This window comes from Aulonocara sp. 'chitande type north' Nkhata Bay, linkage group LG7 (assembly GCF_057382095.1).
Source record: "Aulonocara sp. 'chitande type north' Nkhata Bay isolate Kocher_YH1m ecotype deep benthic linkage group LG7, A_spYH_male_GT1.1, whole genome shotgun sequence".
Classification (NCBI taxonomy): domain Eukaryota; kingdom Metazoa; phylum Chordata; class Actinopteri; order Cichliformes; family Cichlidae; genus Aulonocara; species Aulonocara sp. 'chitande type north' Nkhata Bay.
Window position 1 is genome coordinate 61694277 of NC_141350.1, and position 19477 is coordinate 61713753.

Here is a 19477-nt window from a genome sequence, read left to right on the forward strand (position 1 = left end):
TCTGGGAACAACACCAACACGAGGATATCAGATCATCCATCACATGCTACGTATTAGGATAGTATGTTGTTGAATTTACTTGCTGGCTCTGTGTTAGGAACAAATTTAATAAGTTTAAGTCACTGCCTTTTAAATTCAGCTCCCCATTCTACTTGCACAAAACAACACAGAATGGGTTAGTGAACAGTTTCTACATGACTGAAACAACACAAAGGCCGTCTCTGCACAACAATGACAAAGCATCAAGAGCTTTGGATGTTTTTGAAAACTGTACCATGATGTGCCACAAATGGTAGTTACACAAAATAAAATTAATTAATTTTGCAGTTTAGGTTTTACAAAACCTAACCTTGTGCACAGTAAAGTTAAAAAACAAACAAACAAAAAAACCCTCTTGTGAATCTTGAAGCACACAGGAAAGATCCTTAAGTAGACCTTTGATTGACAATCTGTATCTTAAGGGGGGGGGGGGAGGCTACTCTCTCCCACGGAGAGGATTTTACCAAATCATGTAGCAGTGCTGAATTAAGGAGCACATCATAGAATAGGGAACTGCGGTTGGGGTTGTTACTAAAAAAAAAAAAGTTATTATTATACATTACTCATTACTTTCCTTTAAAATAATGCATGTTACATTTGTAAATTGACATGTCACATAATTTCCAGTTAACAATGTAGAACTTGTGGTTACTAGCATAACCCAAGTTCTCTGAAAACAATGTGAGGAATCTCGCACCTCTTGTCATGACCAATGATGGAAGGTCCACCACCACCTCCTATGTCCAAGACAGACCAATCACTTCAAGGACACAGTGTCCCCCAACCCTTTTAGAATACTTCCTTGTTGTGGGGCTACGGGGTATTTCTTCCACATGTCCATGAAAGTAGGGGATTGTGCTGTGATATTGCCATCACAATAGCCTTTATTACCTGGCTGGTGCGACACAGCTTGCCAGTATTAGAGGAAGCCCACAAAGAGCTAGTTGCTTCTCATAAACCCCTTAGTACCGCCTAGATAAATGCGTAATGCAAATTCCCTAACGTTAGGCATAAAGGCAACATTAGGGGGCAGGGTCTTCTTACTATAGTTGGGGAAAAATTGCAGACAGATAATGTATAACGATAAAGCATGCAACTCACACATCCTTTTCAATGATGACAAACTGAGGAATACGACAGTTTTGAGTGAAAGAGCCTTTAAGACAACTCACTCCAAGGCTTGAGTGAGTTGCTTAATAGTAGGCCTCAGTCTGTGGACATCATTCACAAATCTCCTTATCAGAGAATGCTGGCCAACTGGTGCATTACCAAAGCCAACATGACTTGCTGAAACTGCAGCTAAATACACTTCAATAGTGGAAAATGTTCCCTCCTTATCTAGAAAAGAGAACTGATAAGGAATCATATTGCTAGCTGTGCACTCTTTTTCAAATACACAACATTTGCCATCATAAAGTGAGCATGTGGCAAAAGAGTTCTTGCACTCCAAATGCTCTCAATCACGATCAGAGGGAGCCCAGATACTTTTAAATTCAGCCTGCTCTGAATGTATGGCGTTATTTTTGTGCCACTATTCTGAGCGCACGTAAAAAAATAATAATAAGAAGAAGAATTTTGCAGGTGCAAGTGTTGCATTTTGAGAAGAAATTTATTTTGAGCGAATAAAAGCTAAATTTGAGTGATCAAAATTCATTGCTGCATGAATTCTCGCATGAAGCTGTGACTTTCTCGCATGAAAACATTTTTAAAAGTTTATTTTGTGACCCAGAAAGAGTAATATTTCAAACTCCGCCACTCTGTGTTCCTCCGCCACTGCTTTGTTTGAGTTTTGGACCAAATGGATTCTGGGATATTACATTTCGTCATTTCGAGCTGATTGGAGACCAAAACAGCTAATCAGATTTTTTTCATCCAAGTCTGTGATTGGCTGGTTTTGTGGCACAAACTGTGTACAGAAAGAGTTCAGCACGCACAGGCAGAAATGTTGAGAGTGCAAGCAACACATTACGAGCAAGCGCAAATGCAAAAACTGAGCGAGAAGAGCTGCTATTGTGCGTGTGTGTGGATAATAGCAAACACTGAAATACATTTTTTGCACGCAGCAATGAATTTTGTTCACTCAAATTTAGCTTTTTTTCGCTCAAAATAAATTTCTTCTCAAAATGCAACACTTGCACCTGCAATTTTTTTTTCGTGCGCTCAGAATAGCGGCACAAAAATAACGCAATATGAATGTGGATGAAAAATCTATCCATGCTACTGAAATACCAGGTCCCTGTGCAAGGGCTCGCAACTGAGCAGATAGGCTAGCCCCGCCATCCATGGCTATGCCAGTAAGGAAGGAGCTATTAAAATCATAGACCGTCACTGCTCCGTCACTACTGAAAAGAACAGAGGTCATTGTGATTTTTTTGCATGATGTGAACAGATCTGCGGACGCCTGGCCAAACCTCTCCCACAGGTGGTGGACTATTTCTGGATGGAGTGTCAACACCCTGTAGTTTCCCCTCAGGAGAGCAGAGCCAAATTGATGTTCAAAACACTGGGAATGTGTGTCCCACTTAATGACATGATATGTGCTATCAGGTTGTGACTTTGCAAAGTCACAGAGCGAGTGGCTCCATGACCATTTATATGTGTTGCCATTGTATTGTCTGTCCAGACCAAGACAGGACAAATTTTCAAAAGCAGCAGAAAAAAAACCCCAAAAAAAACCAAAACCTCAAAGCCAGAAAAACTGCAGTCAGCTCCAGGTAATTTATATTTACGCACAACGGACCCTAAGGGGCCTGGAGCCTCCCCCATGAAAACAGCCCCCACCCCGTCAACAAACCATCTGTTGTCAGAGTTTTGCCTCGTAATAACTGTACCAAAGGGAACACCAATAATGAACACTGTAGAGTCTCTCCAGTGACTTAGAGCCAGTAAAAATTCAGGGAAATTCTCACTATATGGTTCACGTCTCAGGGAGGACACCCAACCCTGAAAATCCCACATCCTCAACAGTCCCTGAGCACCTCACTACAGAAAGGCCTGAAAAGAAAGTTTGAGGCCTAGATATTCTATACTCTGAATGGGAGATGTCACTGGTGCCGAAACCTAGGCCAGATAGGCTGCGTAACAGTACCTGTGTGTTTTTCCTCTGCTTCCTCTTTACTGTAAGTGCATACATAAAATATTCTAAATATGATGAAGAGTCCAAGTCCCGCTCCCAGCTCAATGGCTTTGGAGAGCAGACACTGAAAACGCCACACCACTGAAAGTGGGTGGTTTCATTGCAAACTAGTCTGTAACCCCTGCCAACAATGGTCAAGAACCATGAATGGACTGCACATGCCCACCAATCCTCCATCCGGCCAAGGGGCCCAGGAGGATGGAAGTTCAAAGCCGGGACAGCTGCACTCTCCTTGGGCGACCCAAAAAACCCAAACACGTGTACACGTCTTTCTCTCCTTGAATTGCCCCCACAAAGCATTGAGGAGAGGTGAATAAATTGAAGTGGGGGGCACTGAAGGAACCCGTGCTCCTCCTTGACTGTGTATATGGGTAGAACAAAGATGGCCATTACACAGCTTAGATTAGAACCTGAGAAAGTGTCTGACTCTCTCGATTTATTGAGAGAAGAAGGGAACAGTTAATAAGTACTTGGAGAGGTTAGAGGAGTGATCTCTGTGAGTGCTGCCCACTAAGGCCCTGGCAGCCACTACAATTCCTAAGTTGAACATTTTCCTTGTGGATGGTTGGATTGACGGCTTCAAGCAGCAGCAGGTGTGGCAGCAACAGAAGACTTTTTCCCCATTGGTAGGCAATCTACAGACCCTGCTACTCAGGCAGCTGGGAAGTAGGACCGCTGAAGCCTATATTACACTCCCTTACTGGCATATCCACAAAGCCCGGGTAGGCAATGGATAGTGTGGCATGGGTTTATGGGGAAGACAGAGGTCAAAAGTCTTAACCTGCATCTTCCTCCGGTTGTTTTCGCACTGCATAGAAGTTTTTACCTTCTCAAACGATCCCCTAGGCCATTATGGCTGGTACAGAGAATCAATAATAACCTGCTTATCCTGGCAAGGCAGGCTGGAGAGACTGAGTCACAGAGATCGCTCCCCTGCAATGGCCATGCCCATAACGTGGCCACTGTATTGCACCCCTAGAGACCCAGAAAATGAGATCAGCAGCAATACACATCTCCTCCCAAATCGTGGGACTAGCTAGTTTAAATACAAAACCAACAACACAAAACAAAGACGAAAACCAACCTAAAGAGACTTTAAAGTGATAGTTTAGAATTATTGTGGTAATGTGTTAGCATGCTGTCTGTAGAGATGCATGTAGAGACCTGCATTTCTGTTGCAGTATTATGCATCCGTTTCTATTCCGACCACAGTTTGTAATTCATCACCCCAAAACTTGATGCAATTTTTTAAAAACATCGATATCTGTACAAACTGTGTGCTGCAGGAAGAAAAGATCGACGCAATCTACAGTTTGGATATGGACATTATTTTTAGCTTTATTGCAGGATGACAGCGCAATGTTTGCCATTGCGCTGTCATCCTGCAATAAAAAGTGGAGACTGCTCCAGGAAGAAGAAAAAAAAGAAAAAAAAAAGATTACACTGTTAACACAACTTCCGGTGTTCGCAAGCACCTGCATGTACAGTATACTGACACTAAGCTAGCAAAGAACTCTGAGTGATGTTAAAGATGAATGAATGCTGACCCCAGCCAAACACTGTGATAAAGAAAGTCGTCATTTGCGGTGAAGCCAGCTGCTGCTGAACTTCAACAGGTAACAAACTGATGTCAGGTTGCAATTGCCGTTTAAAGTTTCATTGTGCTGGTTTTCATCTTTGATTTGTACTGGTGGCTTTGTGTTCATACCTAAATACTAACCGAAAGACCGCATTGCTTGTTAGTCATTTAAGACTTAAGGATATCTCCATAGCTCTGTTCACAGGTACGCTCTGTTCCACATACTATACATATTATACAGTGGTAAGCATCTTCTGAGTCTGATTGATGCTGATGAATGCTCAGGCTGACAGTCCTCCTTGCACAATGATCATTGGCCGAGAGGGCCGATCATATGTCCACTCCCTCAGACATCTCACCATTGTTTGGAGAAACCTCCCACAACTCAGTTCATTATTCTTTTACGGTCCTGAAACGCTCCCAGTGTTGGATTTTCCGCTGTCTGCTGAGGGCCGCTGACGGAATCAAAATGGCCTGTCCTCACAGTGCAGAGACTTTTGTTTTCCCAATTGTGTCAAATTACTATTTAACTCTGGTGTGAGTGTAAAAGAGGTGACGAGTGAGGTAGAGGTAGAGTCCCACAAACAGAGAAGCTTTTGATAAGAGCTGCTTAGCAGTTTAGAGTGTAAGTATCGGTATGTTATCCACTGGAAGAGTTATCCACTGGTTGATAGTTAGCTAGTGACCTGTGACTTGTGACTTGTCACTAGCTAACTAGTGACTAGCTAACTATCAACGAGGCCACTTGTCAGTGGCCTCGTGAGCGGCCACTGACAAGTCACTTGGTCTGTGCAGGGTTGAGCAATAATAAAGATATGTATTATAAAATAAGATCTCCAGCGTACCCAGAGAGAACCCATGGAAACACAGGGAGAACATGTAAGCTCCACACAGAAAAGCCCCAGCCAGATGATGGAGTTGAACTCAGGACCTTCTTGCTCTTGCAAACTTCCGATTAGTAGAGAACTGCTTGAGCTATAGACACTTGTTCTGTCACTGCTAACCAGCTAGCTGTCCTGGGTAACCAGATCCTTAGTGTTAACATAAAACACTTTTTATATATGCCACATTTTCAAAAAGCTGTTCTTTTTGAAACAAAATTATCATTTCACATCACATTTCTTAAACATTCAGACTTTCATAGACACTCACATTCTGAACAATTTTGCTTATTTTTGCACTACTGATGACTAACTGTGCACCACATGGGCTTTGTGTACATCTGTGCATGGAACTAGGCTACCACGAGTAGTTGAATCTTGCAATAGAATGCTAATTAGTCCAACTGTGGGCACATCCTGCCATACGGCTTGCATGTGCACACACAAGGGACAATTTGTAAACACTTGATATAAAAGGGATGTTTGCCAATTTTCCATGATGCTAACCATGATCAAGGGAATAAGATTTTTCTCCTTGTGAAACAAGCTCTAAGTAAGCAAAGGGAGAGGCTGCAAGCACATGAAGTTGACCTCTAAACATCTTTGACCTTTTCATCAAATTGTTTCCTTCTGAACAACATGCACATGTCCCCTCTCTAGAAATATGACACGTTAACTCACAAAGCTCTTTTTGTCCAACTGTCCCCAATTCAAGGTGAATGAAAAGTTATGACCCTTGCTGTTTTCTGAGCAGATTATTGAAGAAAACAGGAAGCAGCATTAATTTCCTGTCAGACACGAGACTAACTGGAGATGTAATGTGAGACCAAACAGCAGGGTTGTTCTGATGACAATGATGTCAAAGTACACGGCATCAGCTTGTTTGTCAAGGCATTTTTTTTTTTTTTGAAAAATCTCATTTCCCGAATGGATAGATCAGACTAATAATGAATTATTAAGAGACTCATAAAAAATTCAAGTTGCCTTGCTATGGCACATCTCCACATATAACTGATACTTGCAACACAGACGTATCTGGGTGTGCAAATTTGTAATGTGTATGAATTATCAATGAACAGAGAACATCAAAGACACCCTGAAAATTGAAGTGAAAAAAAAATGACGTGGGGGCTAGTCCTTTTTGCTGGAATTTCATTGCAACAACTCAAAAAAAAAAAAAAAAGGTACTCAATAGTTTCTATGGCGCCCACACACTTGTATGGCATTCCCGACAATGACAGAGCGTTCTAATGAATAATTAAGTGTCTTGAGGTGACTGTTGTTGTGAAATGAATTGAATTAATGAGACGGTGAGTAGTCCAGATCAGCCTAATATTAAAAGTACAGAGGATGTCTGTCTCCCGAATCCAAGCTGGGAGATGGTTCCACAGAAGAGGGGCCTGAAAGCTAAAGTTTCTGCCTCCTATAGTGCTTTTAAATATCCTAGGAACCACAAGAAAGCCATCAGTCTGACAGTGAAGTCCTCTATTGTGGCGATACAGTACTATAAGGTCACAAAGATTAGATGGGGCCTGATTATACAAGACCCTGGTATGCGAGGAGAATTTTATATTCGAGTCTGGATTTAACAGGGAGCTATTTTTCCAAACCATTTCCCCTTTTCCCGACATTAAAATTCACCTCTCATGCTGCTAGTGAGTCCCCAAATCAAGGTGGGGTATGGGCTTTGTGAAGTGCTAAACTTATGTGCTGGGAGTGGCCAGTCAAGCTGTTGTAATACGCCGAGCAGAAACTGCAGACAACAGGAAATGTGGTTATGAAGGTCAATTCTGTTCTGATCCTTGAAGGGAAAAAATTCCACTCCTCTGAAAAGAGGGGGGGGGGAAAAAAGAGTGGAATTTTGTTGCACTCCAACAGAGCTGGGGTGATTGAGGTATCTTAGAAAGTAAACTGGAACCCACATTTTTTGTTAATGTCAAAAAACAATTCATGTCCTGATTGGCTAGTTAAACATGGAAATAATGTCTAAACAGACACTAAGAAAACTCTTATTAGCGCGTCTCAGAGTAACTACAGTTTCTGTGACAGCACTGTAAAACACATTGGTTGAAACTAGAGATGGCACGATACCACTTTTTTATGTCCGATACCGATACCGATATCATAAATTTGGATATCTGCCGATACCGATATGAATCCGATATGGTGTTTTTTAATCAACAAAACTGTTTTTTAAATATCTTGCTGCATTTTGTATAAGTTCATACTCAAGTTTAAAACAACAACTACACTAAAGCTATTCTGTTATACCTGTATGCAAAAAAAATGTTTCATAGTTCAGCAATACTGATCAATCTAATAAACTTAAACCTACACCATCCTCCCTATTCTGGTATTTTAAAGAGTACTTAGCATAAATATTAAGCAACCTAACTAATAGGGTTCCAACTCCCAGCAACAACAAAAATAAATAAATAAAAAATAGGGAACCACCCCTCACGCTCCACCTCATGATGCTTAATCGCCGTAATCAACCTTAATTTGATGCAGTGTGAAAAAAAAATGCACAGAAATCAATTATTTTTCAAGAAATATTAAATAGATTCAACATCTTTCTTCAACAAAATTGCAGACTGCACAGATGGTACCTTCCCAAAGGAAAAAGTAGTATAGCTTACTAGGGTATATATATTAGACTTAATAGTTACTATATACAGTAATGGACTTCTATTCATTTTGCATCAAATTAAAACTTTGGCTGTCAGATAATTATTTATTAAAAGCTAGACATTTTAAATGAGAATAAGAAAGAAAAGTATGTCTTTGTGCCCCCTTTTCCCTGTTAATGCCCTATCGGCCCCCCTGGCTAAACTTTGCTAGATCCGCCCCTGCACAGTTACCAGCGTCAGCTACGTAGAAAAAGATCCTGGTGTAGAAATTAATATTAAATAAATTCTAACAACAGCTGATCAAGCTTAAACGTGCTGCTGTTGTTCAGCCGCTGGTTTCCTCTTTCTGGTGCAAAGTGGGCCAAAAGCAAACTAGAGACAGAAAAGCCGATCAGCTGATCGTTAAGCAGTTTCATGATTGAAGTAGCAGCAAGAAGAGGCAGTCGCTCCATATATCGTTTGTTAAGCTTAACGCAGGAATGCTTTACAAACATTCAGAGATGGACTTACACACTTGCTTTACTTCTCTCGGGATAACTTTGTCGGAGATGAAATGCCAGGTTGCTAGCGAAGCTCCAAATGCTATCCAGACCACCGACAGGTCCCGCATGCCACAGCCGCTCTATCACGTGATGCATACTGCTCCGACGTGCTAACCTGAGGTGAGTTACGGTGTGTTGCAAGTTTTGTGAGGTGCTTTCGTGATATTTAATGGATCGGATTACATTTTTTATTTTTCTCCGATATCCGATCCAGTAATTTAGGTCAGTATCGGACCGATACCGATACGTAATATCGGATCGGTCCATCTCTAGTTGAAACACGAGTGTCAACTGACAGGGTGAAGTTACATAATAAATTATTTGCAACCTATAAGGACAATATAAGCAGTATAGAGACTGACAAAAGTTTGAGAGTCATGATAAGAAGTATAGAAGTATATATAATAGGATGGTTTTGCAGCACTTGCTTGTTTTTCAAGGACTGTTTTATCATATCTAAACTAAAGCATCAATAGTTACATATTCTCACAGATACATTACCGCCAAAATAAATTCAACGGAATACGCACAGCTACTGCTAATACTGCTATTGTTTTACTCTCAGCTTAATTACTGTACTTGCGTCTCACAAGGGGGTGGGGTCATTGTGCTATTTCTGACATCAGGGTCTATGTGACGCACATGGGAATAAGGAAGAAGCCAGGTCCTCTGCAGACAAAAAGCTCTTTCTCTCTCACGCAGTTGCCAAAAGGCTCTGTGAGAAAGAGACACAGAGAGGGTGTGCACGTGTGCGAGCCAGTGAGCGAGATTGTTACTACAGCTGTAAGACCATCATCTATGGCTGATTCTGAGACAAAAGGACTCCACTGCTTGTCAAATGACACACTAAAAGCCCAGGGGGTCCTTCGCTTCCTGTTTCTGTATACAGCCTGTACAATCTGCAGGGCTGTGAGGTACTAGAAACACAGGAGGGATTTGCTTCAAAAGGGGGGAAAAAAAAAAAAAAAAAAGCTTGTAAGACTTAAACAAGGGTTCCATTGTGCAAATCGACCCTGCAACGTCCCCTGAAAGCAGCAGGCACTTTTACAATGTGTACCTCTCTACTAATCAACAACTTACAATCCCACATTTCATATCCATATAGACTGACAAAACAGCAGCACTTAACTGTAACCCCTTAAGCATTTTATCCACCTTAAGAATATGCAAACTCCTCGCAGAAAGCACCCAGCCTAGTAGCAAATGGTAACTTGGAACCTTTTTTGTTCTGAATAAACAGTCTTAACCGATGCACTACAATGCCGTCACACTTACCCAATTAACAAGGCCACCGGGCAAACAAGCCTTTGACAACTATAACAATACCAATCACAAAATACTAAATAATGCAGCTGATTATTTAATTAAATTGAACTGAAAGTTAAAGGTTCTGCCTGCCATTCTACTTCTAAATATCCTGTAAGCAAGCAGTCTGATAGCAGTTTTCTATCGGTGTGATATCCCATATGGAAAAGATATAAATCTTATAAAGTTTGTATCTGTCTTGTGTGAAACTTGTATGAAAAGCATATAAGAGTGAAAACAGATATAAGATCCCTTGAAAAATTATATAATGAAACTTGTATGTTTTGGATACTTACTAAAACAATATATGAAAGTAATGAGAAAGTGGCCACTTTCATGAGTAATCACATATAAGTTTTTACTATTTCTTTTCCATATGGGATTGTACTAAGAGGTCTTTAAGACCTCACACATACCTACACACACAGTATACTATCATAATATAATTTAATTATAATACAACATCATTATAACATGTACATAATATGCCTAAATTGCAGGATATTTGAACTTTTGACCTCTACTCTTACTTGGTCTTACTTTGACCTTCTCCGTAGCAACAAATCTGATGATGCAAAATAAGGCTACAGATTTTTTTTTAAAGATTATTATAATAAACTTTAAAAAAATAAATTCTTTTCAGATATGTTGTGGAAGGTACTGCGACTCAGAATTTGACACCTTTGCACATCCTCCATTTGTGCATGACATTGTTGAATTACTTTTGTTTAGTTGTGTAAACATCTATTTATTAAAAAAAAAAAAAAAATGATGTGTGGTCAAGTGATGAAACTAACATGAATAAACATGTGGATCACATGTTCAATCACTTATTCATATCTGGCATCATCACGAGACGTCAGACCTAACTGATTAACTGTGCATGTCTCAGTGTCACAGCATCCCACACCCACATCCTGACTTGGCCTACCTCTGAATAAATTCGGGAAAATCTTTTGAGATTTGATGTGGAACAATCCAGCTGTGCCTTCCAATATAATGGTTTGCATCAAATGTTCTTCATCTCTTTTTTTTTTTTAAATCTTGTTACAAAATTAAGAAAGCGTCACATCACAATAATTCACCTACCATATACAGATAGAGATATATCTCTATGCTCACAATGTATGATTGAAAATCATCTAAACAAAGTGCATAGGTGTAAAATTAAACTAAATAGCTTATCCATAGTTTTTTTTAACTGTTGTTTTTGGATTCAGCACATTAAAATCCAGGAGCAATAAGAGGACATGAAAGAAACTGCACATTTTGCAAGTATTGCGGCAAAAATGCCATTAAGACTCGAGTTAAGACTGAACTTATCCTTAACTACTGTCCCAGCTACTCTAAAAGTATAGAGAGCAGTATTTTATGTACAATATTCCAGTCTAATGTCAAACTTCAGCAGCACTGAGTGCGACATCAATATTTAAGCACAGTGTGTTTATGCTCTGCTGCTCTGGACTGAATAAAATCTTCCCTGTCACAGTTTCCCTTCCAGCTCTTCAATATGGACCCATAGCGCAGCGCTATTGAAGGTGCTGTTTTGGAGCTCAACATTACAGGACGGCAACACTTACTTACCTGCCTGTTCCTGACGGCCCATGTCACTAGAGGCTCAAGACTCTCAGTGGAGTTTACTGCCACAGTCAATTACATAAAGACAATGCGTTCAGCTTTCACATAGACACTTTACCAACTTTATAAGAGGACTCATTGATTGCCATGAAAAACAACCAGAAGCAACAATCAATTGGTGGAATTTCCATTCCACATTTCGATCTGGGCGTGCCACACAAACACTGCAAAACACTCAGTGACAGACATGATAAAGTAGTAGCACCAAGGTGACCATGACCTTCAAACTAAAAGAAACCCCATGATATTTAATGTTCAAAGGCTATTTCCAATCTACTGAGCCAAAGAGTGCAGCTTGTATGAATATCAGCCAACCACAGCAGCTAATTAAATTCCATTGTCCATCAGCTGATCATGCATATCTGCTAGCAGCTGTAATTCTGTGGTGTTGAAACATACTTGCCTACTAAATATTTGCCATAAAGTCTCAATATAGCCTGACTGGGGAAGACAATAGAAGCCCTGTTCTAGTTGAAAAAACAAAACCAGCTTTTCAACACTAACTACTTGATGTTTAGATATATATATTTTAAAAAAAAGCGATCAGAACAGACTTTACTTTTCATTAAGTTTCATAAGGTATACAATCGACTGGAGTGGGCAGGCATTGACAAAGGCGTCCTGCTTTAGTTTTGAATGATATACCGGAAAATCAAGTCTCGTGTCAACAGACTTGATTTGGTGCCAGTAATTCGGCACCAAGTAACAATTCTTGACTTGCAAATGTGATGACACTGGTTTGCGCTGAAAGACAGCATAAAGTTAATGCAATTTTCTTTAGACCACGCCAGTTTATAACAAAAGTTGTCTCGAAACACTTTGTAGTAAATAAAGAACTTCTACACGCAATAAAAGTGTAAGAATTCTTCCGTTTTCCTTTATCGCAACATCCAACAATCTAACCTGACCCAGTAAGCAAGGTGACTTCTCACCAGAGCAAAACACAGCATACAAATGTTCTGTTAAGCTATGGACGCAATACAAGATGAGCAATATGGATGAAACTGAAGTGGATATTTTTTTTGGAAAAATGTATTTAAAACACTGAGAACCTGGGCTTTGTCATACAAGCTTGGGTCCGTGTTGGAGTTCATTGTGGTTAGTGAAAATCAGTTCGTCAGGGTACTGCTGCCAACAGTCACTTTGAAGTTTATCAGAATATAACCTTCACAATAACAGGCTACTCCAGGCCAGTTAGAGGAAAAGGGGGGAAAACACCACCACAGTTCAGAAATAAAGTTTTTACTTAAAAATGAATTAATACTAGCAACACGAAAGTGCTTTCAGTGCGACTGTCATTTACAAGGGAAACATCTGCCATGTTCTTTAGATATGTTTGTTTCTTAATAACGTAAACAGTGACACAAACCAGCAAACACAGCGGTAGTCTGGGTTCAGTCATTTTGACCTGAACATCTTACAGAGCATCTGTCCGAAGAAGAAAAACAAAAACAAAAACCACACCACAACAACAAAAACAACTTTATCTGACAGGACTGCTGTGACCTAGATGGAGTACACGGGAAAAGCAGAGGTTCCCATCTACCAATAACACGTAGAGCGGCATGTGATGGTTTAAAGACAATAAACGGAGATTGTAAATACATAAGGTGAACACTGACAGTTGGGGTTAATTCCCATTATAATAAGATAAGTTGTAGTCTGATTTCTATATGATTCAACCAGTAGTTTCGGGTGATGCGAGTGGTCTTACCTTGTCCAGCTCATCGTGCAGCTCCGACAGGGTGGGTCTGGTGAGTTTCTCCCCCAGCGGTGCTGCTGTCTGCCGGTAGAAATCGATGTTGGGCACGGCATCGATGGTATTGTGACCAAAAGTTCTCAAGTAATAGGTATTGGTGTGCGTGTCATAGTGATAGTGATGTTGCCCCCCAGTCGACGAATGTAAGCTAGTCTCGCTCATCACCGTGTCTCCGTTCTGCATTCCCTCAGTCGGCGCTGCCTCCGGAGAGTCCACGCTGCCTACCCCAGTCGGATCCGCAAAGTTCACCACCCGAAACCGGCCTTTAGCTTCCTCTCCGCTGACAGCTGGATTGCTACTCGGAGCATCTGGGGCAGCGGCAGAGGCGTCGGAGCTCGGAGTCTTATCATCGGCGGCGCCCGCAGCCTCAGCCACGAGGTCCACTTGGAAACGGCTTTGACTGGGCGTCGGACCGGGTGGCTTCTGCCCCGCATCCGGGGCTAGAAAATCATGGTCCGTCGCAGAGTTCTCCGCCGGAGCGGAAGACGCAGAGGATGGTGCTGACATGGTACAGCAAACAGAGATGAACGTGGAAAGCGTGTGGCTCAAACGCTTTACTCGGCCACACAATATAATGGATGCGAGCAAAAACCCGGTTGCCACCCGTTACAAAGCGTCTTCCTATTTACAGGAAAAATGAACTCGCTGCTCTGACTGGTTAGAAAAGGCGCAGGATAGCGGCGAGGAAAGGAGGAGTAGTGAGGGTAGCTTGTTAGCACGGTCGGAACAAGACTACAGATTGTAAACTTTCCGTCGCTCTCCTACTTCTTCTTCCACGGTGATAAATCCCAAAACTCACAATTTATCGTCCCTCGCTCGGGGACACAGCACTAGATCCCAGCCACTTATGGTCCTTCTGCTGCCCTGAAAACGATGCTGATATCGACCTTGCCGTAGCTCCTCCTAGACTCCCAGAGATTTCCTTGCTGCTATTTTACACACTTCAGACGGCATCGCCAGAGGGCGGACAACGACTAACAAGAACCTCGCGAGGTGTCAGTGATCGCGTTCCTTTTTAAGAGGGAAGGTAATGTCGCGAGAACATATGACAATACCCAAAGAGTAGGCGTGACGTTGTTTGACCCCTGTGAGATCGGAGAAGAGGGGAGGGGATTTGGGGACGGGCGGGGAAGGGCATAACTGCACCACTATATGTGCTGCTGTTTGTCTGTTTGTCCGTTTGTCTTTGTCAAAGCTCCATCTACGACTTCACAAGTATAGGTTTTGTCTGTTGTACATTGCCTATCTCACTGTAGTATGTGGATGGGATAACGTTTGCCCTTTAGCGGTGTATTGTACCCAGCGTGGCCCAAACCCTTCATGTCCCAAAACATTTTGAGTTTTCTCTGCATTTATGCAGACGCATAGCACAGAACTCTCAGTCAATACATAAGCAGTCTGTGGGCCTCCTTCCTTTCTTGTTCCATATCTCTTAAGCTACCTTTGAGGGGTTTTTAAACTATTTGAATAATATTTTATAAGTTATCAGTACATTTTAGATTTATTATTTTAATATACAATAGTCCATAGTGGTAATTAGGGTAAGAAGTAATGAACTCTTCATATAACACATCTGTCTGTGAACATTTCATCACATTTCAACCCTTATTTCTCAACATACAGTATTCTACCATTAATTTCTGGTTAAAAACCATTTTGCTTGAAGTGTCAAGCGAGTGCCTTTTTTCATTTTTATTTATTAGGGCATTAACATAAGTTGCACAGGGCTAATAGCAGTATGTTAAAAATGGATTCGATTAAAATGATTATCCCCTCCATGAATTGCTACCGTTTTTGTGATGAAGGGATTTGTGTGTCCCAGGGATCCTAAATTCATCCTGGGTGAGGGACCAGACAAAGAGTGATTCAGAAGATAAACATGAGTGTAACATCAGGGGAGCACGTCATCCTGCCTGGGATAGGGTTACTGGGGCCCAGCCCTGGATCCAGACCTTGCTCCATCGTGCCCAAGGAAGAGCGCCTGGTGGCCAGGCCCCATGGGTTACCTGAGCACTCAAAGCGCTTTATACAACTTGCCCCATTAATACACCCATTAATATAAGCATTTGTGAACACATAGGGACTCACACAGTGATCTGATTGCTTTTTCTTTAGTGTTTATGCACACAGTGCTTCTGATTCGGCACTGATGTTCTCCAAGCGTCCTCAGCTTTCCAGCTGACTGCCCTCACCTGTCGGGCAGATTTTGCTCCATGGTAGGATCTCTCATGCCAAATTGGTCCTGAGTGAGGGACTAGAGTAAGTATTTCAGAAGACCCTTATGAGTACAAGACCAAGGGAACAGTTCACCCTGCCCAGGATAGGGTTACCAGGGCCCCGTCCTAGAGCCAGGCCCGGGGAGGGCGGCCAGTGAGCACCTGATGGCCATGTCTTAGGCCATGGGGCCTGGCTGGGCACACCCTCCTGTAGGCTCACCAGCCGCCAGAGGCACCGAAGCGCTTAGGTGCAGCGTTTGCTGGGTGGCAGCCAAAGACAGAGACCTTTTCAAACCGATCCCTGGTTACCAAGACTGACAACTGCTACATTGAACATCACCTTTCTGCACCTTTTGGTCAGGGAAGGGGTCCTCACTGTCATCTGCGCTTATGCACAGAATGACAGTTCAGGGTACCTGGCCTTCTTGGAATCTCTGAGATTCTTTTAGAGATTTTAACAAAAATCCTTTTTGTAATGTCAAGTTAAGTAACATTTTTTGTAGCTTCTTATATTTGACTTTAAAAAAAAAAGAAAAGAAACAAAAGTGTATAGATACTGTTACAGTTATGTAGAACTTGTCCCTTTCAAGACAACATTAATTAATTTTAAAAAAAAGTCACCTGTAACCTCAGGTAGCTAAAGATAGAACAAACAATACTAACCAGTACTTCATTACCTGTGATCTGTCTGCTGAGTGGTTTGTAGTGATTTAATTAATCACAAATAGTTAAAAACCAGGCAGCCTAAGGCTGTTTTTACTGAGTTTGAGCTTGTGACTGTCTCCAATTTAGAGGATGTGATTCGCCATATTAAGCCTGCAGGTTCCCCCCGGGATCCTATCCCTCCACAATTTTTAAAAGAAATTTTTCCTAGTATAGGGCATTCTGCCCCTGCCATTATTAACAGTAGTCTGTCCTCTTGTGTGGTTCCTGCAACCTTGAAACATGCAGTAGTGCAGCAACTGCTTAAGAAACCTGGTCTTGTTCACACAGTTTTAGCTAATTATAGGCCTATTTCCAAGCTACCTTTACTTTCCAAGGTTTTAGAGAAAACTGTTTTTTGTCAGCTGAAAGATTTTCTAGATAATAATGGCATCCTTAAGATTTTTCAGTCAGGTTTAAAAACACTTCATAGCACAGAATCTGCATTATTAAGGGTCTTTAATGACATCCTTCTGGCATGTGAGTCTGATAACCACATTGTTCTGGTCTTGCTTGACCTAACTGCTGCCTTTGACACAGTAGACCACAGCATCTAATATCTCGATTAGATGATCTAGTGGATATTGGCGGCACTGCATTTAATTGGTTTAGGTCTTATGTGGCAAATAGAACTTTCTCTGATAGCCTTCTCAGTTCCGAATCATCTAATTCTTCAATTTTAGGGCCACTGCTCTTTTTACTGTATTTATTGTCTCTGGGCTCCATCCTTAGAAGGCGTGGGATCTCTTTTCATTGTTATGCTGATGACTGCCAAATGTATTTGCCACTAAAGCAGAAGGTTGGCATCTCCATAAGACCTCTCTTGACATGTCTAGACATTAAAGCTTGGTTGGCTTTAAACCTTTTTAATTTTAATGAAAAGAAAACAGAGGTCTTGGTGTTTAGACCTGATGGTCCCTGTGAGTCCTCCTCTGTTGACTTGGGACCCCTGGAAGTTTATTTTAAACCTGTTATTACTGACCTTGGTTTTAAATTGACAGTGATTTTTAATTGGAAAGAAAATTAGAGCAGTGCAGAAGTCCAGCTTTTATCATTTAAAGCGTCTGGCAAGAGTGAATTCCTTTCTTTCCAGGGAGCACTTTGAAACAGTGGTCCATGCTTTTATTTCTTCCCGTCTGGACTACTGTAACTCACTTTATGTGGGGTTAGTCAGTTGTTGCTCTCACGTCTGCAGCAGGTTAAAAGCAGGTTGTAAAAGAGAGCATATAACCTCTGTGCTGGCCGGCTGCACTGACTACCTATGTCTTTTAGAGTTTTTCTTTTTTTTTTCTTTTTTTAAATTTTTTATGTTTGTTTTTGAATGCTTTCACAATCTTGCCGAGCCTTACCTGTCTGAGCTTCTTCTAAATTATGGAATAACTTGCCCTTGCGCATTAGAGAGGCCCCTTCATTGCCCACTTTTAAAACACGTCTTAAGACCCATTTTTATTCTTTGGCTTTTGTGAGTCATAATAAGTTATTTCATCACAATTACACAGAAACTAACAAACTAATTAATTATTTTATATTTTATATTTATATCTTATGTAATTTTATTATTTAGTTCCAATGTACAGCACTTTGAGTCAGCTGTGGTTGTTTTAAAGTGCTTTATAAATAAAGATGATGATGATAGGGATAGCTCAGTAGGTAAAGTGGTCGCCCCATGATCGGAAGGTCGGCGGTTCGAATCCACTTAACGGCTACCCTGAGGTACCCCTGAGCAAGGTACCGTCCCTACACACTGCTCCCCGGGCGCCTGCTTAGTGGGCTGCCCACTGCTTCACTGAGTGAATGGGTCAAATGCAGAGAAAAACAAGTAATTTCCCCATGGGGATCAATAAAGTATCCATTATTATTATTATTATTATTATAATGATGATGATGATGAACATTTGACATCACAATGGGAACACACAGTGTTATTTAGTATGTAAATAATTCTTATTTGTGTAACAACAAACATCTCCTCTCTGGTTAAGGAGCTGTTGTTTCTGTTACAGAGAGGACTGAGGGCAAGTCTTCCGTCACCTTACTTAGTAGCTACTCATGAGTGAGCATTATTTTTACATCAACAATCCACAAGCAGCCTATTCTGACGTGGGTGTGGGCAGTGACACAACTTGTAGTTAAAAAAAGTGTTGCAACTTAGTCTCAGTAATATACTTTCAGTGAAATATAAATCAAGAGAATGAACCAACAGCTTGTGATAATTAATAGTAAAATAATGAGCCATTTCATGTCAGTTATAGACTTATGTTACTTATGTATTCTATGATTGTACATATGTGTGTGTGGGTGGCTGTGTATCTGAGCACTCGTCTACAGGCACCTTCAGGCCTGGTGGGTGTGGCCCTGCTAGGGGACTGGCCACACCCGAGACTCCACGAGAGGTGTGGAGTGCCAGACAGCACCCAGCACGGGGAGTGCTGAGACACGGGAGCGGAGAGCACAAACACTGGGAGAAGACACAACACGGGAGTTTGGGGAAAGAACAAGATTCTCTTCATATTATGTCCAAAATGTGTGATGGCGTTTTCTCTAATTTTGTCCAATACATAATTTATGAAATAGTTGTAAGCAGAGCAAAAATGTCCTAATTTAGCAGCTCACTAACGCAAATATCTAATCAGCCAATCACATAATAGCAGTATTTAGGTATGTAGACATAGTTCAGAGTGTTAGATTGAGTTATAAGTAGGAGATGGATGGATAGAATAACTCCAGTAAAACATGCCAATGAAGGTTATTTAAGCAAAGAAATAAAAGCATATACAAGACACTGTTCTAGGGTTCAGCCTGACCTTGTTGTAAGCACTAGGAACACTGCAGTTTAGAGGGTCTGCCTGGAGGCCAGTAGCAGAAGCAAAGCAAGTCGGGAGGCTGGCTGGGTGGCCAGCGATGGAAACAAACCAAATCACGGAGCCAGCTGGGAGGCCATCCGGGAGGCTATGGACAGAACTGCCCTGGAGTGGCCAGGAGTTTGAAGGTAAATATGTTGCAAAGTGTGAGAGCTCGTAGAATAAAAAATGAGAATGTGAATAACAATT

The 19477-nt window shown here is 41.3% G+C and overlaps 1 protein-coding gene across 2 annotated transcripts in view; it reads right to left on the reverse strand.

The window, feature by feature from the left end:
- The window catches only part of slc12a2 (solute carrier family 12 member 2), a 62499-nt gene extending 47997 nt beyond the window's left edge, over positions 1–14502 (reverse strand). For both annotated transcript variants that reach the window (XM_086301797.1, XM_086301796.1), the window contains exon 1: positions 13465–14502. In XM_086301797.1, coding sequence (XP_086157923.1) covers positions 13465–14016 — 552 coding nt within the window. In that variant the 5' untranslated portion in view covers positions 14017–14502. The remainder of the gene's footprint in view (positions 1–13464) is intronic.
- Between the last annotated feature and the right edge of the window lie 4975 nt (positions 14503–19477).